This window comes from Drosophila navojoa, chromosome 4, assembly GCF_054131105.1.
Source record: "Drosophila navojoa isolate 15081-1374.11 chromosome 4, UAZ_NAV_1.0, whole genome shotgun sequence".
Taxonomy (NCBI): domain Eukaryota; kingdom Metazoa; phylum Arthropoda; class Insecta; order Diptera; family Drosophilidae; genus Drosophila; species Drosophila navojoa.
In genome coordinates this window covers 11,307,116-11,333,300 of record NC_142892.1, presented here as the reverse complement: position 1 = coordinate 11,333,300, position 26,185 = coordinate 11,307,116, and the positions used below count along the sequence as shown (strand labels likewise).

The window sequence follows — 26,185 nt, the reverse complement described above, 5'->3', positions numbered from 1 at the left end:
CCCCGTTTGAACTTTGCTCCGGCCGTTACTATGGCTGCAGAATTAAAATGAATTGATGAAATCATTCAACAAATTGCTTGACATTTGCCTGTATTTTTAGAATTTATTATGCTGTCTGAGTGTGTGGCGTGGGCGTGTGTGCCATTGTGTGGATGTGGGTGTGGGTGTGTGTGGGCTTGCCAGTGCGATTACAATTGAAATTCTGGCTAGCTCAAAGGCTTCGCGCCGCCAAATAGGCAACAACAACAACAACAACAACAACAGCAACCAAATGAAACAATTGTGGCAAATGCAACGACAAACAGGTCACATATGTGTCATAAATGTGTCAGCGCCGGGAACGCGCATATATTAGCGATAATAAATTTTGTGCTTTTTCGGCTGTGCCCCCATGTGCTAACCGAAAAACCCCAAAAAAATACCTTCCAAAAAGGAATCGGCCGATGAGGAATCATTTTCATTGTTGCTGGCTGCTTGGGACTCGCAGCAGCTGACAATATCAGCAGACGGCACAATCCAACGATAAATATGATTTACAAAGCTCTTGCTTTTGGGCCAACTCAAACAAGCAAACAAAAATAAAAAAATACACGAAAAAAATACTGTATCAACAGAACGTAGCCAGACATAACAATATTTAGAGAGTTTTTGGCCCTCGAGCTAATCGAGCAGTGCAAAAATAAGAAAAATTAATAACAAGCAAGCCTCCAAGTGCTTTGTTTTTGAAATATGAGCAAATGCTTAAAGTTCCTGAGATAATCTTGTGAAAAAAGTGAGTTTGCTCAGGTCGTGAGCATATATTCTATAATGAATGTCAAGCTGCCAGAGCTCTGTCAAGTCTGAGTTGATTTTTGCGACTGAAAACATTGACTAGAGGGCTTTTTTTTTGCATAGATATACATATATATTTGTATTATTGCTAATATTTGTTCATTTGATGTGCATATAATTTTATTAAATTTCTCTTTTGTATTTTACAAAATTTTGTGAAAGATTTATCATAATTTTTCTCAATTTTTATTTTTGTTTTATTTTTATTTAATTACTCTTAGTAAGTTTGTCTTAATTTCATCATTTCCGTTCAGTTATGCAGCATAAAAACCAGAAAAAAGAGGTGCAAAAGCTCCGACAAATATAACGTCATAAAAATATTATTTTCCTGTACTTTGAGCACAAAGACAAGCCAAAAGACAGTGCCAACTTTTAAGCACTTTTCCTGCCACACTCATTCACTTACTCTCTCTCTCTCCCTCTCTCTCTCTCTCAAACCTTCTCAGTCTGTTTGTGGCTGACTTTTGTAATTTCGCACACATATGGCAAACTTAAATAAACGTAAAACAACTGTGAAAAACTTGTTCAGTTTGCTGCAGGTGAAAACATTTCAGAGGACTTGCTGAGCCGCTTTCAGCTCGCTCAGCTTGCTCGTGCGGCGTTTCTTTGCTGCCATTCGAGAACTGAGCGCTTTGTTAGATGTGTCAACTTGTCAGGGCGACGCGCCAGCAGAATTGAGTTGAGTATTCAATGCCGGTCGCTTCAGCTTTGAGCCAACATCAAAGCTGTCTGGTAAACCACATAAAATTTCCATTAAGCTCCTAACGGCTGGCTTATTTAAATCCGCATGTATTTATTTTCCATTTTCAGTATTATGCCAAATTGATTGAATCTCCTGGGAGACACACATGCAAATTCCGTTAGTTATGTCAATCAACATAGCCAGAGAGAGCTCAGAGTGTTTACTACGAGCGTATTAATAGAACTGCAAAAGTTGAAATTAGCCGAAGAGGAAAAATCAATTTGGCGACAGTTCGTGCCAAAATGCAGAGCTGGCATGTCAGCGTCAAATGCGTGTATGAGGCATCTGTGGCATGGCCACAATTCGAGCCGGGATGTCGATTATGAGCCTAAGTGTGGTTAAAGCAGAAACTGCTAAAAATCCAATCAATAACATTCTTTTTATCACACAGGCCAGACGTGCTCCGCATGGGGAATGTGTGTGGGGAATCGCCTGGCGCAGCTATTAACGCAGTCACGGAGACAAGGCCAGTGGAGACCCATTAGATATGCAAAGGCAGCCAACAAAACAGCCCCTGGGAGGATACCAACACTCATTCACACACAATCACACACACACACATAGCCGCACACATTTGCGGAACTTGACTGAACTGACGTTCAATAAACATTTCAAATGTTCAATTATTTTTCAATTGCATCGATTTACGCCGAGCATTCAAATGTTTCGGGACTCCACCTAATACAATATAAAATCTGCGACGCAAAATGACAACGAGACAGTTGATAAAGCCCTCGGTGACAGTCGAAACGTGTCGAGTGAAGAGAATGCTGGCAGAGGGAGGGAGAGAACAGGGAGCGAATAGTGTACAAAACTTGATTTTTCGTGCTTCAATTTAGCACGTAACCCCATTGAATTAAAGGGAGTACATAGTTAGCCGGAAGTTATTTGACAGCCATTTTGCGTTGCCGCCGGCTAAAATGTGCCAGCCATTTGGATGCCACACAATTCCAAATCAAATTCAGCTGCTTTGCATTAAAGCGCAACCAAGACCCTCGCCGAAGCACTATATCCGCTGGCATCCATACGACAACGACGACGACGGCGACGACGATGTCGACTTTACTGCGGCTTACTCTGCGTATGCGTATTTTAGGTTGCGTGGGTTTGTGTGCTTTAGCCAGAGTGCCCGCCAGAGTAAACAGGAAATGCTGACTTGACAGCGCCATAGTCCCTTACCCATAGAGCAGTCGATTCCCCCCACTTGCCCCTCCGCCACATTTCCCACTGCCAAAAGAGGGCTCGGCAGCTGCCATGGCAACTATTCGCTTAACCGCAAAAACCAGAAACCATTTGGGCGACGAAGCCCGACGCGATAATCCTTTCGATTGACTTGGACATTTTATTTTCTTTTTTTTTTGTAAATCTGGCAAAGAAAAAACACACTAATGATTTGGCAATCATTTTAAATAGCAGATTTTTTAAACTGCATTTATGCTTCGGGGTGTTGACATGTCACCGAAGCAGCTTTTCAATTTTTAATCCCTTAAAAATCCAACAAAACATCTCTGTCTTTATTTTATTTTATATTTTTTTACAGCTCATGCAGCGCATACATCATTTCGCCTGAATAAATCATAGAGCTATTGCCATAACTCACCCGAAAAAAGCAACAGCTAATCAACATACGGTAAAAGAGACGAATAACGAACAGGACAACAAAAAATCATGCAAATTGAAATGGACACAGACACACATATAAATGCCAAATACTATAATCCAATGCATCAACATATGTGAGTGTGTGGGTGTGTTGCTGGCTAAACATAAATCTAACCGAGAGCACAACACGCAGATAACCAAACGGTTTACGAGCGCCCAAAAAAAAAGGGTTTACATTTATTTCAACATGGAATTTTCAAGTGTATTAAAATGCTTTATTTTTATTTTCATTTTCATTTTCATTTTATTTTTTCGCTGCTCATTGTTGCTGCAGCAGCGGCAACAGCTGCTGTTGTTCTTATTGTTGCTACTTTGTGTGCAAAAAGTGTTTGCATTAAATCATTCGATGATTTATTATAGACTGCTTTGCCACTCGTGAACTCGTCCGGTGTAAGTCCATATGGGAATTTTAATGGCTTGGCATTGTTGTAGTTGTTGCTGCCAAGTCTAGCCAAAAGTTTTTGCTACAAATAAGTCGAGTAAAACGAAATCGCAGCATGATTTTGGCAAGCCTAAAGACAAGCATAAGCGGCGCAGAATGTGGAGCCGTTCCATTCATAAAAACAACAGTTACTTACATTCCACAGCGCAAAGACAGGCAAACGCAAAAGGGCTGCAAGGCGCTGAGAGCCGTTGAGCGCAAGAGAGTGAGAGAGTGAGAGAGGGAGAGCGCTTTGCAGCGTCAACAAGTTCTTTTCTCTGTCGGTCAGCTGTTGTGGATGCCGAGTGGATGCCATCTGCCCTTAGTACACCAGTTGCGCCTTGTGGAACGCAGGCCGTGTTTACAGCCGAAACAGCTGATTGGGCGCTGCCGCCGCCGCCGCCGACGCTGCCTCGACCGCGCCGCGCTGGCAACACTTTCGTCAGGCGCACAGGAAACTGTTTCGTGTCGACTGCCAGCGCGGCCCGACCAGCTGGTCCCAGCGTTTTTCAGCTTTTCAGTTGGCTTTCCATTGCGGCGCCGCACGCACGTGTCTCGGCAACGGTCACGAGTCGGCCTCAGTGGATCTCAGTAGCGCTCTGTCTGGCTTTGTGCTTGTGTTTCGCTTCTCTGTGACGTGCATAGTCGAAAAAAAATCGAGAAAAATTTAAAATAAATAAAATTTATATATTATATTATATTTAAATATTATTGAAAAGTCTTATCGGCTGCGAACATCAAATATTTGTGATTTTTTTTGTGCCATCGAGCAATGATGAATTCGGACTTTAACACGAATCGTTTAAACCGCTTCAGTTTTCTGGCTTTTGGTTAGGTGAGTTTCTGGTTAAGCGCAACTCAAAAACTTTTTGCCGAAGTTCTCAAAGCTGTTTCGCTCGAGTATTAGGAGCTTAAAAAATCCATTGAATATAGTCCGTGTAACGGTCACTGCTCCAGTGGATAAATATAATTTAAACACGGATTTCCTTTTGTAGATGGGCAGGTAAGCTTTAAGGATGCATGTAGAGCTATCCCATATACATTCAGATGCCCACATCTGTAGTAAAGGCTCTCAGCCTTAAGTACCGCTCGAAGTTTTCCCCTGCTTATACTTAGCCCATAAAGTTTCCCTCCCTCCACAGGCGCCACGGTGAGCCCATCTATTCTTATCTGAAAACAACTCGCTACACTCGTGGCCATTATTATAAGTATATGCTTGGCTCCAGTTTATGATCGATGTGACCACAAAAGTGCAATCGAATTGCGCACAACTATCAACTGGGGTGTTGTTTTTTCCTTTTCTGAATCAAATTTATGTCTTTCAAATAAAACAAATACTTTATGGTCAGCATCGCTGCAGCGTTATAAACAAATAATAAAAACAACTCAAATTGCTTGTACATCTGCTTAGAGAGCATTTCAGCATCGCTTTATATCCGCCAGTCAGAAGGGAAACTCGCATAAAATTCAAATTTTAGCTGCGAACAGGCAAAGGGACGAGAAACATAAACCCAGAAACCTGCACAAACCTCGAACAAATGAATCTAATATTTCTAGATACAATCTGCTTGCTCTTGTTGTTGCCTTACTCTCTTTTATGACCAGACAATGAAGGCTAGGGACGAGCTCAAACAATGTTGAAAAGGTTTCTGTTTGCCAAAATATTTTGCACGGCCAGCGCAAAGTTTTCTAATTTCCCAGAAGGAAATTGTCCGCCGCAAAGTTGACTTAGCACAGCGCAAGCCTTTTTCACACAGCCAACGCGTCTTTTGTTTATGCAAAACTAACCGAACTTCTGTCAATAAAAGTCACTATAAACATTTCAATTTAAGTGCTGTTAGTTAGCGCCCTAACAACAAATAGAAATCCACAGCTGTTAATACTTAAGCAAAGACAAAGTGCGGAATATTTAGTATAATTCTTTTCGCTCTATGCCTAAATGTTTCGCATGCGTTGAAATTTTAGAGAAAGAGCATCGTTAGTTTTAATTGGCTCCGTCGGCGTTGACACATTTATTTGGACGCAATCTTTGCTGGCGTGGTCATTAGACCTCAAAACATGTGCTGCCATTAGGCACTAGTTACTGAGCGAGAGTGCCTGACTGGCAGATACTCTGTAGAATGTGGGCGGAGTAATTGAGATCCTGACATAGATCAGACCTTTTATGCGGTATATAAAATGACTGCGTGGCTAATAAATCTCTTAAAAAAATAAAAAATCATTGAATAATTTTCCGAATTTTTCTAGATTTTCCTAGAGTTTTTTCCGTTAACAAAAAATGAAAATTGTAAATAAACTTCTCAAGCTAAGATATCTGCTTGTATAAAACTTTCAATAAAAATATAAAAATACATGAGAAATGAATATAAAAAATCTTTACAAGCAATTTTTCTTGTCTTAACAGTGCCTAAAATAGATATATGTACACACACCGTGCATATCGTCAATTTAACTCAACTTTTGCTACTTGTACTTGGCTGTTAGTTGCCTTTAGCTGTTGTTAACAAGCATCTGGAGCACATGAAGCTGCACTTATCCACTTAGGGACCATCTGAAATCGTGTGTGTACATAAATTTTGATGTTTCATATACAATTATTTGTCTCCAGCTTCATCTTTATTACAGTCAGAGTCGCAGACGAGAGTCAAATGTCAATAGCCTATGTAATCACAGCGTTGTAACTTGGGCTGCCAATTTCTCTCTCTTTAGTTTTATATACTTTTTTTTTTGCGAACGGATTAAATGGAACCCTACAAAGTTTGGGCATTGGTCAAGTTCATGGTATAAGTTTGGCTAATTAGCTTTTTGGTAATTTACCAGTGAGCCGCTCTCATTGCCCATTGTGGTTTGATCCCAGTCGAGTGAGTGTCAGTCCAAATCCGAATGATATCTTCCCTTTGTCTTGGTTCTGCTGGCCGGCTGCGCTTGTCTGTGGCAATGTCTGGGGATTGCCTTTGAAATATTAATTTGATTAAATGCTTGAGCCATTCAAATGTCTTTAAAGTTAACTTTTTACATGCCGAATTCTATTTGAAATGCTTTAAAATTCTATGGAAATACATTTCCCTCTCGATTGAAGAATGCCCTTGCTTTTGGCTGGTATCCTTAATGCCTTTGCGGCAACTCGTGCCAGCCAATGTTGTCTAATATAACCTCTTATGTGGCTTAACTGATTAGCTGTCAAAAAGTTGCGTATACGCCACATGTGCCGCATTATTGTATACGCGTCATAAATTAGGCGTCTTCCCAGCGGCACGCGGTACATTTTACAGCATGTAAAAACAAAAGAAAAAAACTTGAGAAAAACTTTTCACTTACCAGGTACACACACGAGCGTTGCGTATACGCCCCATGGGCGCCTTCTGCGTCTTGGGCGAGGCGGATGAGTCAGCAAGTGATAATCCAAATGGGTATTGCCAAAATAAATGACTATAGACTTAGTCTACTATGGACTTAGTCTACATTAAGACCTTTTCACTTTTAAATGAGCCACGTAAAGTGTTTGTCTAGTCCAGACCTCAAATAAATTCAGATGTCTAACAATTTTTAATGGAAAACAAGAGAGAGAGAGGGAGAGGGAGAGAGAGATTGAGAAAAACTTGTTAGAAAAATACCAATATAGAGCCCAAAATGCCGAACCACAGAATTAATACAGCCTGCCGTTGACAATGCTGTGCCCCAATCAATCGCAATGCCCCTCGCCTTTGTGACCAAGCTGCTGGGCCTTTTTGCATATCCGAACCGAGCCCCAAATGGATCAATACTTCAAGTTGGGCCTTGCTCCCGCACTCTGCCGTCGAGGCAAAGCCCAGTTGATGGCAAAGTACTTGGAATAAATCAGTGCTAGCTGGTATTAAGCACAAATCAAAGGCAGCCAAACAGCATCTGGGTGCTGGCAACAGCAGCAGCACCATCAGCAGTAACAGCAGCAGGAGCAGCAGCAGCAGCAGCAGCGGCAGCAGCAACCAAAACAAACAAAATCACTTACGATGCAATTTTATGTTGTGCAATGGCAAAGGCAAGCCAAAGGCAAGGTCAACGGCAGCCACAGCCATACCCACAGCCATAAAGCCAGAGGGTTCCTGCTTGGCGGATCACGTACCATCATCAGCGGATGCTGCTTCTGAGAAGTAGATATGCATGAGTGATGGCGTATCCATATTCCATATTATAACTGTATATGCATCTGCGCCCTCGCTTGCTTCACGCTAAAGTGTTGCATAAATCACGGCGAATATTACGGATACGCAACGGGGCGTGGAACGGGTATGCGAATGCGAATGCGAATATGAATGCGAATGCGAATGGGAATGGGAATGCTCATGAAATAATCTGTCAGTAAATGCGGATGCGTTGAGTATTTGCGAAATGCATAAATAATGATTATTATACATTTAAGTAATAGTTTTGATAAGTGGCGAGGCAGCAGAAGCATTAAATGCAATTAAACGTAGGGAAGCTGTGGCTGCCAGCTGAAAGCTTGAGATGAGCTTAAATTGCTGAAATTTATGAAGATTATCAATTTAAATATCCCAAGCAGCTGCTCTGTGAAATGGCTTAAATCTGAGAGGAAATTTATACGACTGCAGGGCAGAGCGCGTTAATCAAAAAACCCCGACCAGAATGTCTACTGTATAATTTTCGATTGTGATAGCTAGTAGAATATGTATATATATATATATATATATTTATATGTATATATATATATATACTATATATATTTACATATCTAATGTGCCTGCAGGCAAAAACCTTATTAGCCATTCATTCAGTTGATGGCCCAAACACTGTTGGCAACGGCACATTAAACAAAGTGCAATAAACCATTGCACGGCACAAGGGGCGCACTTTGGGTCTTTAAGCTCAAGTGCTTTGTTTACTTGACCAGCATTAAATAAAAACTCTAGCAGACAGAGCGAAAGAGAGAGAGAGAGTGGGAGGGAGAGTGGGAGGAACGTTGCACTGCTTGAGCAAACAATGGCATCAACAATCGACAGCAAATACACAAAAGATATGGCAGACGACCCTTAAAAGATTATAAAAAATGAAGTACTAAACGAGCGGGTGTCGACGGGGCGGTACATAAGTAGCGAACCCTGCGCTGGCTATTATTTTGCGAGAATCGAACGTTGTGCAGACAGTTAAGCGGTTTTCCTGGCTAAACAATATCTGTCAGTTATCAGAAAAGCTTCACTAATGCCTGAGTGAGAATTATTTGTCATGTGTTCCTAATAGATAAAAGCGCGCACTTGGCTTGTTATCCTCCTTCTTCTTCATGTTTTTTTTTTAGCGTGTGGCTAATGTTTAAGTTATGAGGTTTTTGGCCCCGGCTGGCTGCTGGCACGTAGTTTATTCATAGTAGCACTCGTCGCATTGTTTTTTGTTTGTGGCACTAAGACAAATGGTCGCTGTGGTTGCCTGATTTACATATGCTTAGCAGCTGTCATGGCCAAGTGCTAAGCGAAGGCATTTGCCATTTCTCAACGCCTTTGCTACTAAGGCGGCGCCCGAAAATTGCATTTTATCAGCGAGACAAACATCAAGTGCACATGCAAGACAAGTCAGAGACAAATAACAACTGGGACTGGGACATGAAAGAGGCAAATCGTCTGTCTGTCTCTGTCTCTGTCTCTGTCTCCTTCTGCGTCTGCTCCTCTGCCTATTCCTTGGGAGTTATTCAAATGCCAGTGCTGGAAATATATATACAGCAAGCTGGCTGCCAAGCAGGAAGCACGAAGGACATTCTTATTACCTGATGTTGACATTTCTCAGCACGGCTGTCAGCTAGAAGCAAGGCACGTCACGTTTGCGGCCTGTAAGTGATCCAGCAAGAATTGTCAGCAGCTGCTCTTTGCAATCACGCTGCATTTATTGGAATAGCTTTGAGAGATGGCAAAATATATTTAAATTTAATCAGCCTTTCAGTTGGGAATTTAAATGTTTAATAAATTTGCTCTACGGGCTACATGTTTAGCCCGCACTATCATCATCATTATGGCATTAGCTTTATCTTGTTGATGGCGCAGCTAATTCGAGTCAATTATTCAGCGAGCACTCACTGGAGCCCGCATCTGGTCAAGCGCTGGCCACGTTAAAGGTGTGCTTAAGCTGCATTAGCGGCAGCACCTCAATTGCCACTTGCAGGAGTCGGGAGTAGCCCACGCCCTCAGCTCAGCCCTTTTTCGTTAGTTATCGCTGATTGCACTGGCTTTGCAGCAGCAACAGCAGCTGTGTCGACAATTTATTAAATTCCCCATGCGCCGCCCACTGCTAAGCAACTGGCAGGAGTCGGCATACGACGGTGGCACGTGAAAAATGCGCTCGAATTGTTGGGGTCAGCCAGGATATATATGTGAAGCCAGTCGACCCACATGGTTGGCGCCGGAGCAACCGCCATATGTCAATGACCAAATTGTTAATGTGCCCAGGAGGAGGCAACGGGGCCAGCCAAGACTTGGCCACACTTTGGGACAGTTTCTAGAAACCTTTATTATGCATAAATATTTACAAGTTCTAGTAGTTTTTTTATTTTTTTATTACACATAATTCTGTATTTAATTTCAAGACAAGTTTCAGACTTCAATACCTGAAACCTGAGCAAAAAATTGCTGAAGAGAACTCGATTAAGTTAACACGAATTACTTTTTATTCAACGAAATTCGCTTGGACAGTGGAGGTGGGTGAAAATGGGCTTTGAGGCGTTAGGGTAATTGAGGTGTCGGCTTACACATTTTCTGCTGCTGCCGTTGTCTGAAAACACTTTTTGTCCGTCCGAATTCTCTCACCTTGGCTGTCTCAGTTTCCTGCTTCTTGTATTTTTTTTTGCTTCTTGTATTTTTATTATGCTGCTTACTCTCTCTCCCTCAGTCTTTATTTTTCTATGCATGTCTCAAGTGCACTAAAGTGCCTTTGGCTACTTGTTTTTCACACACACACACACATACACATTGAACAAATATGTTGCTGTTTAGTGTTTTTTTTTTTTTTTTCAGCGACTTTGTGCAAATTTTATGAACTAACGAGTGTAGCAAGTGTAGCATAGTGTACTTGGGCTGTTTTCCTAAACAAAACTACTTAGTTATGTAATATTCCAAGATTTTTGAACAACTAGTTGACCTCATTTCGGAGCACTTCGAGTGACTTCCATGCATTTGCCACTTTAACTTAATTAAAACAGCAGCCAGCTCTTTACGCCAAACTTTCAACTTGAATTTTTGAAAGAGACGAAGAGAGAGAGAGAGAGAGAGAGAGAGAGAGAGAGGGAGAGAGCGCGAAATGTCTTCTTCTTAAAGTTGACAGTAAACACGAAAGCTGTGCACAGTGTGAACGGTTTGATAGCAGTGATTCATTTTTTCTTTTTCCATTTTTCATTTTTCATGCAGTCAGTTGGCCACTTGAAATGTCGCTTCGGCTTTGCTGGGAGCCCAAGGTAAATGTTGCTGCAGCCGCAAGTGCGCTTGTTCTGCTTGTTATTCGAAGGTCCTTCAGCAGGAGGCGAAAGAAAAAATACAGCTGGCCGTGCGAGTCAAGTGCTGGGTGAAATTTTTCGGCGGATCGCTTTTGTAGTCAATTTGCCGTATGAATATGCAATTTGGCTTTGAGCTGGCGCCAGCAACAGCTGTCGATTTGCATGGGTTAAAGGTTGAGTGTTCGACCTTAAAGTGAACTCAGCCAGAGGGCGAAAGCAAAGCTGCTGCCAATAAGTGAATTCAATCGGCTACACAAAAAACTGTGATATGCATACGAATATACCTTAAGCGGAAATATCTTAAAGCTAAAAGGCTTCGAGTAAGTCAGCCCAAAAACCACTTTAACCCAATTTAATTGTTGGGAGGCGCGCACGGCGTAAGACGCGGCGTATGCGTAATAAAACGTATTGCGCCTAAAAGATATACAGACTACAAACTGGTTTTATGCCCTGCTGCATAAAAAGCAGCAAATTTGTAGTCAAGTGAAACTAACTAAATGAAATTTATGCGGCTGTTCGTGAGCAGCTCCCTGCGGCTATAAAACACGTACAAAAAACTGGGAAAAAACTGGAAGCAAAATAAAATATTTGTGGCACGACGACAGCATGCAAAATATAAATTTGAAAAACATTTTTAAAGAGCCAAAATATAAGGAAAAAGAAAAATGAAAAATAATATAAATGAACACAAATTTTGCGCAGGGGCCGAAGAAAAAAAAAATGAATTTGATAATTTTGTAATGAATATTATTTATACACGAACAGACAAACAGAACACACGTGCGGGTCTGTGAACAGGCCTCAAGTAGGCTGCATAAAATTACCATTAGCATAAACTCACACGCACACACACGCATTCGCATACTTGTGGATTAGCTTGTATAATATATATTAGTATTTACTTCACACCAGCGACTGAAAATTTAATTGTGCGTGTTATACGGGTCTGGCACTGGCACTGGGACTGAGGAAGGGAGAAAGGGACTGAGGTCCATAGGTAATGAATCGATAAGGCATTGCCCAGCGGGTAATACACAAAATGAAAAGTTAAGCGTCTCGCTTGGAGTGGGCAACACCAGCAGCAACGATGCCAAGCACCTTTGGGAGGGGGCGGCTCAGCAGGAGCTTATCAACTTTTTCGAATGCCTTTCGTGCATATGAATTCAAATTATGTTTGCCCGCTTGAACTGGTGCTTTAATGATGGAATTTTCAATTGTTCAGAAATTGTTGGAAATATGCCGAGCAAAAGTTTGATGAGTAATTTCTATAGAAAATTATAGCGAATAAAAATTCAAATACATATAGCATACTTTTAGGCTGCCAAAAAATATTCTAAGTCGAGCTTTTATTTATTTAAATGAAAGATTATGTGGTTAGAGACTTTGTTTCCCTTAAGGTAACTTGATCTGTTAAAGAAATAATTTAGTATCAATATTTTGTAGAGCTATAGAGCTAATAAAGAACGGGATTTGATGTGCAGCTAATATAGAAAAGGTTTTCTTGATATTTGATACATTATTAGCTCTAGACTCTGAGGCGTCTAAGTCTTCTGCTAAGACTGGCGAGGGGCTAGTAGCTAATTGCCTAGCCAGGTAAGAGTTTAGTCTCTCTCTGCATGCTATAAAAGCCTAGGAATATAACACGTAATGCCCAAGCTCTTATTTTAAATTCAATCGAAAAAAAATTATTAATCAATTTCTTATTTGATATTGTAAGCAGGTCCATCAATCATTTGACTTTATAGTATATATGCTCTCAATATCTTTTTATGACAGCTCGCTTTTGGGGCAGCAGCTGGTCCTTGCTTATTAGTTGTCCAACTTATTATACCTTATTATGACATTGCATTTAAAATTTGTTGACTATGGAAAATTGATGGCGTTTCCTTGACTTGCTCTTCTGCACAATTTACTGTAATTTTCTCTTTTGCTGCGCTCTTTTTTTTTTACTTTGTCTGGATTTTTTTTCCGCTGACGAATGGTCTGCAAAATTGTTGCTGTTCTTTTTAGTGAAGATGAAATTGAAAAACCAGAGCACGAAAAAGGCAAGTCAGGCTGCTGCCAACAGGTACTGGTGATAAATTAAAAAATAATATCTATAAAGCTTTGCGGCCAACACCAAACGCGCACTTGAATCTCGAGTACTGCCAGCGTTTGCTTCCCATCTTTCCTATTTCCCCCGCTTTTCACAATTCTGGCGCTATTTATCTTTTATTAACTCGACTAATACAAATTTCGCTTGCTCGCTGCGGATATTATTTTTATTGTTGTCACAACTTGACAGCAAATGAGGGCGGACCGCGCTGTGGTCAGCTGCAACATGTGTTTGCTTGCTCATGTCCAGCCCCATGAGCTGGCCACAATTACCATCCGCCCGACCGTCCGACCGCCCGCTGTTTTCTAGCCGTTTTTGCTTGTTTCAGCCATTTTCATTAGCAAACAGTTTTATGGCACAAATGAGCGAGGCGCATTAAAACAAAATGCGAATTTAATTTTCTAGCAAATTGCAGCAACAAATTGGCTGCAATTGTGCAGCTAATTACAGTTGACATATTAATCGACATTTTTTATGTGCCAGCTCAATTTGTAGAGCTCTCCACAAAGTGAAATTACTGCATGGTAAATGTGTCTATAGTATTTATGTTTTCTGGAATATTCATGCATTTTGTTGCTCAATTATTTATCTGCTCGTTAGTATGATAGTGTCGTCTTTCTATAAGAAAAATATTTAATAAATATATAAATAAAAATCGTTTTAGTAAATAGTTTAAAAATTATTACAAAAAAATAATTAAATGAAAAAAGTATATGACAAAATTAAGCAAAAAATATGTAGATGAATAAATATACATAAATAGTTATTAAAAATAAAAAATTAGTAAATTAACAAAAAAACTCAGAACTATTCATATATAAAAATAATTAAAATAATTAAATAGAATACAAAATTATTTATTATTTATTAATTTTATTAATTATTTATTTAAACTATTAGTAAATAAAATAAATAAATTAAATAAATAGAATAAAAAAATAATGGTTATATATTAATTTTATTTATTAATTATTTTAAAAAATACAAACTAAATTAAAACGATAAAAATAAATAAATAAAGCAAAGAAAGGAATACGTATATAATTTTTATTTTATTAAAGCCAAACGAGTATTACGCAGTTGGCCACGCCCAGCTTTCTGGTTTTCCCTCTTTTTTCCTGTATTTCCCCATAGGAAATTCAATTAAATGATTATGCAGCCGAATCTAATAAATTATCAGTTATTATTAATTAATAAATGCACGAATGTTTGGCTTTGTTTTGTTGTCGTTGTTATGAAATTAATAAGGTGGGAAACGCATTTGCTGTGTGACGCTCGGCTGCTTGCTATGAATTTATTGATACTTTATGGACTGCGACTGGGGCCGCGCAGTTAATCAACTGCCAATGGAACAAATCCAGCACTGAGGCCATGCAGACATGCACACAATAAACGCGCTCATAAACAATAAGCCAGACAATAAGCCGTCACAGATAAGATATAAATAGACATTATGATGGCCAAATGCAAATTAAAATAACCAAAAGGCGGGGCGAGCGTAGCAAATAATGTTTTATTAACCCTGCACCGTTGCGCCACTTGTTGCGCACAATTAAACAGTTTGCTTTAGCTGTTTGCCGAATGATATTAAATACAATTTATAAACAAGCAGCATCGATTTTAGCCAGGCCAAGAGTGGGGGCAGGGGGCTTTGCGCTAAGCTAATTGAAACAAAAGGCTCGCCTGTCCGACTGCTTATTATGCAATAGATTTGCGGCAAATACTCGGCTCGAGTGGCGCTTCAGCTCGTTGACAGTTATTACCTTGACCTAAGCCAGTTGCTCTGCCTGGCTGTCTCTGTCTGTGTGCGACTGTGTGTGTGACTCTGTGTGTCGCATGTCCTGTCAAGTGGGCTTTGTGTATGCGTTTTTCTTTTTTTCGGGGCAATGAAATGTGCAGCTTGTCCCTTCTGCTGTGCGCTTCTCCATGTGCCCGAATAGCCGCCAACTGTGGCTCTGTTTATCTGCCTGTTTGTTTATGAGTGGCCCGAACTTTTGATCTCTCTGCCATAAGCGTTGGCACATTTCGCCTGTTTTTCTGTTTGCTCACGTTGCCTTCGCCAACATTTTCTGAATGCTTAATTACAAAATTCTGCTGTGTGCGTGTGTGTGTGTGTGCGTTCTTCACGCTGTTTCACCTCAACAAATATTTGTCGCTCTCTCTCGCTCTCTCGATTCGGCCTGCCCAACCGAGTTTCAGCAAACAGTTTTAAAGTCATTTCACAGCCATAAATAATTTGTAAAGCTGACATTTAAATTTAACCAGCAGCAGCCTTTTTATTAAAGAACAACTCTTCAAGCTGCTGCATATTCGAGTCGAGCCGGACGGACAGAAGGAGCTCAGCTTGAAGTGCGTCTAACGAGCAGTGGGCCAGTGGGCACATGCGTAAAGTTTTGCACAAAGAGCTAGTGAAACCCTTGAGGCGTCTCAGCCGGCAGTTGATTTGGCAAGCATAGCCTTGGACTGGCCGGCATGGCCAAGTCGGGCATATCAAGTCACCATTGCCACGTGTCTGTGCTGGCATTACCTCTGCGAAGGCTCAAGATTGAATGGGAATCCGATTTTACAGTTCGCAACGCACACGTGTGCGCAGTTACACACACACATACACAACAGACACAGACAGAGAGAGAGAGAGAGTGAGAGCGAGAGAGAAAAATGTTCATAAATGTAGCATTCATTGAGAGCTCTCTAAGGTCAGCATTGAATGTTGGACCGCTGCGAGCGCCGGAAGTAGCTGGCAGAAACCGTTAGGAAATCATCAAAAGTAATAAGCGGAAGTAAATTTGCCCGGGGTACACACAACCAAATCAGATCAGCGTAAATAATTGAGCAGATGCCCGCTCTCATATAATATTCAAACGAAACATTAAAGCCACGGGCAAACAAATATTCAGCTGAAGCATTCACATGCTCGTTCAGGCAATCTTAAAGCAAACGTAGCTGGGACTCGTTCGAGGGCCTTTTGTTCGCATTTTTTGTATGTTTTTGTTGCTCTCAATGGTAGCGTGTGATTTTTGGGCTACTTTTTCATTTAGAAAAAACCTTTCAGCCAGTTTGCTTTTAGTTGTACTTTAGCTAATTGCTTTGTCTTGTTGCTGATACGATGTATTTTCTTTTTTAGCCTTTTTGGTCCATTATGCAACAATTGGCTGTTCTGGCTGCCTCATTCGATGCACTCAATCAGTAAACAATATGAAAGTCTAAGCTACTCAGCTCGGCTTAGAGCATTCGCGATTCGTCTATACCCAACATTTTCTTTCTTATTTAATTTGCAGTTTAGCTTTCGGTTGGCTAGATTGGCAATACTTTTAAGTTTTCGCCACAAGTTTCTTTGGCCACAATGTATAACCCAATTGTTGCCGTATTCTTGGCATTTTTGCTTTTGTTCTAATGGCTTACAGGAAGCAAACAAAACCCAAATGCTGTTCAAACTTGAAAATTGTATTTAGCTAATGCCCTGAAGCGTTTGATGCTGAGTGTTGAATGTGTTGAGTGTTGAGTGTTGAATGTGTTGTTGTTGTTGTTGTTGTTGTTGTTCGAGGATTTCAATTAATTTGTGGCAACGCTCAAGTGAGCCTGGCCCTGACAGACGGGCCAGCTCCGCACCGTTCTCAAGTAGTTTCAAGTACTGCCAATTACAGCGATTCGATGGACTATCACTCATTCAAATAGTCCTTCAAATGTAATTATTGAAGTTGTGCTTCTGCCCAGCAAAGTGGCCCATCTAAATGCACAGCATGTGCCTGACTTGAGCTCTTACTACAAAGACCACCACATAAAATAGGCTAGAGCTGGACTCCCACTACCACTCCCACTCCCACTCCCACTCCCAGCCTCATCTTATTTAAAGCACAGCGTGTGCCCGGGCCTGGGCCACACTTAATTGAATTCTGTGTAGGTCTTCATGGAACTGTGCGAAACAGTAATAAACAAATAGCTTAAATTACTTGGCAACCACACCCTCGACCATGCTGGCAGCTGGCCTCAAAGTCCAGCAGTCACTCACTCAGTCAATCGCTCAGTCAGTCAGTCAGTCTGTCAGTCAGTCAGTCATATGGTTAGACAGGCTATGGTCTGATGCTTTCAAATAAAAACGTATACGCACCGTATGCCGCACATTAACGTCTAAGAGCATTGTATTCGGCAGCTGGGCACATTAGCATCTTCTTTGGTGGGAGTGCATGGAAAGCGTGGAAACTGAGGCAAGTCACGTAATGCCCAACCATCGAACAACTTGTTGATGCCGCAAAGGACTTTGTGGCATGAAATGAAACATGGCAAGCAGTCGGCATTTAATGCCAAAGCAAACTCTATTTAAATGATCTAATGAAGCCGTTTAGGCCATTAGCGCTGTCCACGGCTCAATAATGGCCCATTCAAAGACTTGGCCCAGTTTTAATTACCCTGCCAACCAGCCAGCCAGCCAGCAGCTGATGCCCCTTGACTTTCAGTTGTTTGCAAATGTGCCAGGTTCTTTACGATCATTGTTTAATTATGTTGCATAATTTGTACCGATACGCAGCTCGTTAGCTGCAGATGTGGCTGCCAATAGAGCCAGTGGATTATGCGTCAATTTGTTGCTCCAACTAGGTCAGGCTAGGCTTTCAATTGACTTAGTTGGAGCTGCTGACAATGGCTTGTCGAGTGACCGAAAATATGCCAACATATGCTGCCCAGATAAACAATACAGAGGAATGTTTTTCATCTATTTGCGAAGGGTTTGGCCCAAGTGCTGGGCGAAAAGTTTTAATTAAATATTGCAGACGACTCGGGCCATGTGGGAGCCACATTTATATTTGCAGTTGCAGCAGCAGCAGCAACGTTCAGCAAAGTTCAGCCCGAGCCAAATGTGGCTAACGAAGTGCAAAAAGCCAAGTGAGGCATGCAGAAACCGAGCACCGAGCACTGCAATGACATTTCTTTTCATGCTACTCGCATTGCGTATACGTAATGTGTGCCTCAGTGTGTGTGTGTGTGGTTTTTGCTGGCGGCTGCTGGCCCGCAGCCAACTGCTCATGGCCTTGGCCAGTGTGGACAACAAAAAGTTTGCTTTGATCACAGCAACTGGCAGAACTTTTCTAATGTGAAGACAAATGACTTGTAACGGCACACTTCTTTAACTGGGCCAAAACTCTATGTGCACTGGTGGCGTATGCGTAACATTGATAGCAACTGCTTCATCTTTCCGTTGAGCTTGTAAACTGTTTGTCCACGCATTAGTATTAGCTTTCTCTTTGGCCAATTACATGGCCAAAACATGAACAGTTATGGCTTATGATTGTGAAAACTTTTGTCAGAGCTGAGCTGCCTTAAATGCTCCAGTTATTTAAGGCCTTCTCTTAAAGGTATTTAGCAAACGAGCTGGCGGGCGGAGTTTACCTTTACCTGCATCGAAATTTCCCAACTTGTCATTCACAGCTGAAGTCGTTTTCCTTCAACTTCAACTTCAACTTCAGTCTCAACTTGAACTTCAACTTGAATTAATGACACGTTGTATTTAATTTAGTATTTGCATGTGGCCAGGCAAACTTTTTCGCTGCCAACACGAACTGCTGGCAACACGTTATAATTTGTCTGCCATAATTTAGAGCTGTATAAATATTTGGCTTATTTAATTTCAGCTTTGGGACGAGTGTAGAGGAAACAATTTAAGTATTGGAATATCGAAGGGTGACCGCAGCGCAAGAATATTAATGAGGAGGCAGAGCTGGGGGCGCGGCTTGATGTTGACAGCGAGCAGCTGAAACGCAACTGAAGCAGCAGCTGCCAGGGCCACAAAGGCCACAGGCCCAAGTAGCAGTTGTTATAGCGACTCCGCCCGGCCATTCACACCACGGACGCAATCAGGCGAGGCAAACACCACCACACCTACCACCACCAACACCACCATCATCTGACGACCAAAATTGACAACATGGTCACGAACATGTCGGAGCCGCATTATTGCGGCGCCAGCGTCGATGATTTTCACACGAAGTAAGTTGATTGGAATGGGCGGAATACGGAATGCGGCAAGTGGCAAGTGGCAAGTGGCAAGCGGCATGTGGCATGTGGCATGCGGCATGCGGCATGGCCTGCCGTGTCAGAGTATTAATTACTTTTTGTTGTTGCTGTTGTTTCTTGGTTTAAATGTAATTTACATAATAATTTCCTTGCCCACGTGTGAACTGGCGTGTGCATTCAAAAGATCACCTGCTTAATTGCCATGAAATGTATTTTTTTGGAGCTGATTATACGCTGCGTATACTGAATATTCATTCTCCCATCAGCATGACTCCGCAAATTGCCTAATGAGCAGGAAGCGGCATATTTTCACAGCTCATTTTAATTTTGTTTATATGGAATATTGACTCAACTGCTATTTACTCTAATCCACACAGCTATAAATATATCCATGGCTACTTTTCGCTCATCGTCTGCATTTTGGGCACCCTGGCCAACACCTTGAACATAATTGTGCTAACGCGTCGCGAGATGCGCTCCCCCACCAATGCGATACTCACGGGCCTGGCCGTGGCCGATCTGGCCGTCATGCTGGAGTACATACCCTACACTGTGCACGACTACATACTCAGCGCGCGTCTGCCGCGTGAGCAGCAGCTCAGCTATGGCTGGGCCTGCTTCATCAAGTTTCACTCGATCTTTGCGCAAGTGCTTCACACCATCTCCATTTGGCTGACAGTCACGCTGGCCGTCTGGCGTTACATAGCCGTTAGCTATCCGCAGCGTAATCGGATTTGGTGCGGCATGCGCACAACCACAATAACCATAGCGACGGCCTATGTGGTGTGCGTGCTGGTGGTGTCGCCGTGGCTCTATTTGGTCACTGCGATAGCCAAGTTTCTGGAGACACTGGATGCCAATGGCAAGACGATTAGGTCCGTGCCCTTGAGTCAATACATCTTGGACTACAACAACGAGGAGCACATCACGATGCAAGTTATGTCCAGCACCACGCCGGACATGGCCTGGTCTGTGGCCACGGGCGGCAGCAACACCACAGTGGTCAATATGCCAAGCTTCTCCACAGATTTGCCCACCTTAATGACCACAGTTCCACCCGATATGGGAGAGCGCAACGTGACGGTCTACAAATTGTACCACAGCGAGCTGGCGCTGCACGATCGACCCCTGCGCAATGCCACATTTCTCATTTACAGCGTGGTGATCAAGCTGATACCCTGCTTCGCCCTCACTGTGCTCTCCGTGCGCCTGATTGGCGCTCTGCTGGAGGCGAAGAAGCGACGCAAGATACTCGCCTGCCACGCGGCCAACGATATGCAGCCCATTGTCAACGGCAAGGTCGTCACGCCCACGCAACCCAAAAGCTGTAAACTGCTGGAGAAGGAGAAGCAAACGGATCGCACCACACGCATGCTGTTGGCGGTGCTGCTGCTGTTTCTCATTACGGAATTTCCACAGGGTATCATGGGTTTGCTGAATGCGCTGCTTGGCGATGCATTTCTCATGCAGTGCTACCTTAAGCTGAGTGAGTATTTAGTTTAGATTAAGTACAGATAATTTTAATTTTGTGTTGGGACATTTTATTAAATAAGTGCAGGAAGTGATTTAATAATTTAAATATAATTTGAAAAGCGATGTGACCAGATGTGCATAAAGAATAAAAAGCCATTTATCGTCTTCAAAAAGTCCTTTTAAACTCCGCTATCGATATATTTATATTGTTTCGATACTTTGGCATTTTTATCCATAACTTGCTGTTCGCAAAATCGTGAACTATTCGTGTGCTTCTCTTGCAACGAACATCGCTTAGGCAGCAACACGATTGGATCTCGCAGTAAGAAAAAGTCAATGCAAGCGGTCCTCATACTCACATACACATGCAGCACTCAACTCACGCACGTCACCGAAGACTGCAGTCACACAAATACCAATGCATGCAACTAGTTGGTCGGGAAAGAAAGAAGAGCAAATCCAAACAAGCCGATCGCGAGCGAGTTTTTCTCAGAGTGTGATTTAAATATGTTAAAAATATATGTATATCCCTTTCAAAAGAACCAGACAAACTAGTTGTAAGTTCTCTTTTTATTGTTTACGCATTCTGCCAGCAGCAAAATGACTTACTTGGCAGAGGGCAGCCGTTTGTTGCACTGACGCTTATTGCCTTTCCATTTGTATGTCTCATTTTAGGTGATCTAATGGACATCTTGGCACTTATTAATTCGAGCATTAATTTCATACTCTACTGCTCGATGAGTCGACAGTTTCGCAGCACATTCACGCTGCTCTTCCGGCCGCGCTGGCTCGACAAATGGCTTCCGCTGTCGCAGCATGATGGCGACGGTCGCGATGGTGCCGGCGGCCGGTTGAATGGCTATGGCAGGGAGCGACTGGTGCAAACGGATGCTGTTAGCAAGAGCATGGCCATTGATCTGGGCCTGACGACGCAAGTGACGAACGTGTAGCAGGAATGCAGCAGGGCAGTGTCGACAGCGGCAACTACAACAACCACAATGGCCTCTGCGGCAGCGGCAGCGGCAGCAGCAGCGTCAATGACTGAAACAGCGCCTGATGTTGATGGATGCGCCAGCGAAATTGGTGCTACTGATGACATTTGCGTGGTTGAAATGCTGCAGCCGAACGACACTGTCAGAAACAATAAACCACACAGCAGCCCCAGCTGCACCAGGAGCCAGAGAGCTACAAGGGACGCCTGTCGCCGGCGTGGCAGCGTGGGCGGTAAATGCATTTGGCCTGCCACTGACTGGCTGCGCAAGTTGCGCAACAATCAGTCACAGCCGCAGCAGCTGCCGCAGCTGCTGGAGCAACAGCAGCAGGAGCTGGAGTCGCACACCAGACGCAGCAGCGTGCTGCTCATGGTGCTGCTCAGCGGCAACGAGATGGAGGCCAAGGCGGTAGTCGTCAGCGAACAGAAGTCCCTGAAGACAACGCCGCAGCGCTTGTCCCGATCCCATGCCGACGACTTGGACGAAGCCATCGATGCGCTGTGGCTGTAAATAAGCCACGCCCACAACGAATACAAACCCAAACACAAGCCCAACTACAACCACTCTCTTTACACTTAGAGTATTTAAGGATTAGCTAGCTGTTAAGACCAATCACAGATTTGTAGAGCGCCCATTGCTCCATTTTGGCCAGCGTCGCATGCACGAATCGAGCCCCTCGCGCGTGCAACGCTCCGCCAAAGTGTCCCTGCGGCGTCGTCTAACAATTGGTGATTCGTAGGTTTTATCTAAGTGATACTTGACATAGTTTATTAGCCAGTAAGCGTATGTAATACACACCAAATATTATTTCTAGCTGAGCCTGGCCGGAGGATGAGCCAAGCGAAATGCCTTTGAGTTTTCCAGAGAACTTGGTTAACCTTGGTCATAAGTAAACGAAGTAAACGACTTAAGCTATCTTTTATATTATGATTAATTAACCAAATAAAATATGATTTCATGTAACTCTCGAGCTAAACGACATTTATTGACTGTAGATAATTAGCAGTGATATCTCCAATATTCACAATCGGAACTTTGATTAATTAGCTTGGTAATCAAAGTCAAATATTCAACTTTCAATTTCAATTGCGTGCAGAGCGACAACAAAATCTCTCACAGGCCAAAAGCCAAAACTCAATCAAAGGCAGCAATAATAAATAATAAATAATATATAATATATAATAATAATAATAATGAACTGATGACCCAGTTCGTAGCTGCTAATGACAGGATATTCATCATCATCATCATCATTTGCATTCGTGATTGTCGCTATTTGATTATGATATATGGTCCGACTTCAACTAGTTCACATTATCGGATGTTTTCCAATCAAGCCAAAAAGGCCAACGCAGCCCATGGCTGGCCAAAACAAATTGCCCCCAAAGCGCCAGCGAAAAGGCCAAAGCATTTACATAACGCAAGATTTAGCAGATGTTTTACATAAATTTGCTGGACGTAATTGCTGTTTTAACTCAGCTAAACGCTCGGCTGGTTTTGGCCATCATTTTTGGCTTAGAGTATATTTTATTATTGACTTAAAATATGCCCTGGGTTGCTTCAAATTCCTGGAATTATTTGCGCTAGCCATTTCTCATACAATTTATCTCCGGCTTCCTCTATCTCTGTGTTTCTGGGAACTTTTCCGTTATTTATGTGTGAAATTTGTATCTTAAATGCCATTGTAAATGCATGCATGACTCGATGATTTGCAGTTTTCCATATTTCATGTGGTGGCCATTGACATTTTGTGGCTGAGTGTGGCAAATGAAAGCAAATTTTTAAATTACTCTCTCTCTCTCTCTGTCTCTCTCGCTCGCTCTCTGCCTCTGCGTTTGTGTCAGCGTGTCAATAAACTTTCACAACAATAAAATGTTGACGTAGTAATATAGAGTCAAAGAACGCTGCCAGTAAATAAACGAAAAACTAAAGCATGCAGAGAATGCTGTCAGCATTTGCTAGAATCGCCAGGATTGCAATAACACACACGCATACACACTCACACTCACACACACACACTTTTGAGGTCTGCTCGTGGCAATGCTCAAAGGAATGCAAGTATTTTGGGTCATTTGACGCATGCTGAACTATTTGACTACAACAACTCCGCTGTACTCAGCTCTGGCTATAGCTTGCGAATGCCTAAACTTAATTTCTCAGTTTATAGACCTAAAAATACTGTACATATATGTTTTATATGCAGGCATTATTTGCTAAACTTAACTTTAAATATGCCTTTCGCATGAATTCAATGAAGTTTTTTATTCCTTCACTTTACAATTAAAAGCCTTTGAAATTTAACTTACGTGAAAGAAAATCTAATTTAAATAGGCTTAAGTGGCTAGATTATTTTCCTGGAAATCTATATTAACTATGTGACCTTTAGAAATGTTTTTTGCTCTTAATCTCTTATCTTGTAACTCAATCAGAATTCTCTGTTTCAACTTGGTTTGGTAATTTCATTACACAAACCATCAAAACTTCATATTTGTGTAAATGGCAGATTTAAATTTTAAATGAAGCAGAGTGTGGGTGTCTATGTGTGTGTGTGTTAATTTGAGCTTGATGGCTAGAATTTCGAATGCAATTGTAGCAAATTTGGGTGAATTACTTAGACGAGGGCCAGCAGCAGTGGCGGCTGCCAGGAAGTCCTTGGCTTTGAATTTTTGGCTGCTTGGTAATTCGTAAAATGTGCGCCAGCTGCTCCAAAGAGAAATTAACATAATTGCCACGAGCAGGGCAGCAGCAGCAGCAGCAGGAGGAGCAGGAGCACTAGAAGCAACAGCAGCAAGTGTTAAAATGCAAATTGGCCAACACAACTACCAATGAAATGAAGGGCTAATTAGAAGGCGAAAAATGTGCAAAGTTGATAGTTGAAATACTCCAAAGACCAAGTTTTGATTGATCATGGGCAATTTTTTCTGTGTCTCTTTGCATTAATTCATAATTAATTTCAATGGAAAACTTGACTACATTCAGCTGGGAAAACACATAAATAGACTGTGATTTCTCCTGCGTGAACAACAAATAGAGTTGGTTATTTTCCTAAACATCAAAGATACGACAGGAATATAATTAAGATAACATTTTCATTGGCAAAAGTGGGTTGCTCAAGGAATTCCAGGAAATGTTCACTGCTCAGCAGCAGGAACATGAAATTCCCTGACCTTGGCAAGTCATTCAACTCCCTTTGCTAGAGCTAAGCCTCAATGTCATTCGATTTATCAATTGGCGTCGTTTGCCAGCAACTATGATAAATGTCTTAACTGCTATGGCCAGCTCGGGAATTGAAAAGGTGCTAAAAACCAGTTTTATGGCTCATAACTCGTTGATCTTTTAAGCGTTTGAGTAATTAAATTGCACGACGCTTATGGAAATTATATGGTAGCGGTGCGGGTGCAATGTTTCATTAAAATGATAAAAGCGTTTCGCCTTTGATGTGGTCCGCACTGAATATTCATTAGTTAAATTAAAATAAGCTGTTGACAACGTTTAGTACTGTGTGAAAGCCAGAATAACCAAGAGACTGGCAGAAAGTCAAAGCCAAGAGGCATTCAGAATCTTTTGTGGCAACGTTGCGTATACGCATTTTCTTGTGAAATTATACTATATATAATGACAGCAGAGACTTGAATAAAATATATATATTTTGAGAATTCTCTTGATTTGCATTCGGTCTGTTGTTAGGCATTTATTTGCAGAAATCAACTCAAGTCTAGCCGTGAAAGGCATTCGCCTGGAAAATATCAAGCGCACGTGTTTTGATAATTGTTTGATAAACAAAGGAACAGCTGCTACTCAAGATTTTCTGTGCTCCGACTGACCAGCATGGCTGAGCTAGCTCAATGGCTTTAAATAAGTTATGGCTAGTAATCGACTACAAAACATTCTGAGAAATGAGCTTAAAAAAATATATATGTATGTATATAAAATAAAAAATATTATATATTTCCCAGAAAATTGTCTGTCTTTCGATTGGCTTTTATGCATTTTCTTTGGAAAAGGCGCCTTTGTAGATAAATATTTAAACTATTGCCCGCTTTAAGCAGCCTTTGACCTACTGGGAACTTTAAGCTTTTAACATAAATTGAAAACTTAATTACATCTCAATAGTATTTCGTCAAATTGAGGCACGCAATGTGGCACAAAAACATCATAAAAAATGTAAACAACTTTGTTGAGTTGCTTTAAGCACAAAGAGCAACAACAACCACAACAACAACAATATGGGTAATATTGGCTATGGCAACAAATTGCGTGCTTGTTGCCATTTTGGATGAGTTGGCCCAGTTTCTGGCTGTGGGCGTATATGTTCCGGCTCAACAATTGTTAAGTCGCAACAATGGGCCCAAATTCATTCGAATGGCCACGCCCATTATTGCCAATGCGCACAAGGTGTCCAGCCACGGGGCGAAAAATCAATCGCAAAAGAAAACTAGCGAGAACGCAAAAGAAAACGAAACAAAAACACAATTTTGAAGCCCAAATGAACTTT

General features: G+C 41.8%; 2 protein-coding genes and 1 long non-coding RNA gene across 3 annotated transcripts; all 3 read left to right on the top strand.

The window, feature by feature from the left end:
• The first annotated feature begins 1,429 nt into the window (after positions 1–1,429).
• On the top strand, positions 1,430–2,199 carry LOC115562574 (uncharacterized). The gene is made up of 2 exons (XR_016196682.1): positions 1,430–1,907; positions 1,965–2,199. It is a non-coding gene; the product is annotated as an uncharacterized LOC115562574 (long non-coding RNA).
• A 16,807-nt stretch (positions 2,200–19,006) lies between these two features.
• Positions 19,007–21,648, top strand: LOC108651054 (Myosuppressin receptor 2). The gene is made up of 3 exons (XM_089259361.1): positions 19,007–19,198; positions 19,603–20,711; positions 21,374–21,648. The coding sequence occupies exons 1-3, from the start codon at positions 19,137–19,139 to the stop codon at positions 21,646–21,648; spliced, it is 1,446 nt and encodes a 481-aa protein (XP_089115487.1). The 5' UTR covers positions 19,007–19,136.
• Positions 21,649–21,696: 48 nt separating this feature from the next.
• On the top strand, positions 21,697–22,653 carry LOC149091396 (uncharacterized). The gene has a single exon (XM_089259360.1). The coding sequence runs from the start codon at positions 21,697–21,699 to the stop codon at positions 22,198–22,200; it is 504 nt and encodes a 167-aa protein (XP_089115486.1). The 3' UTR covers positions 22,201–22,653.
• The last annotated feature ends 3,532 nt before the right edge of the window (positions 22,654–26,185 follow it).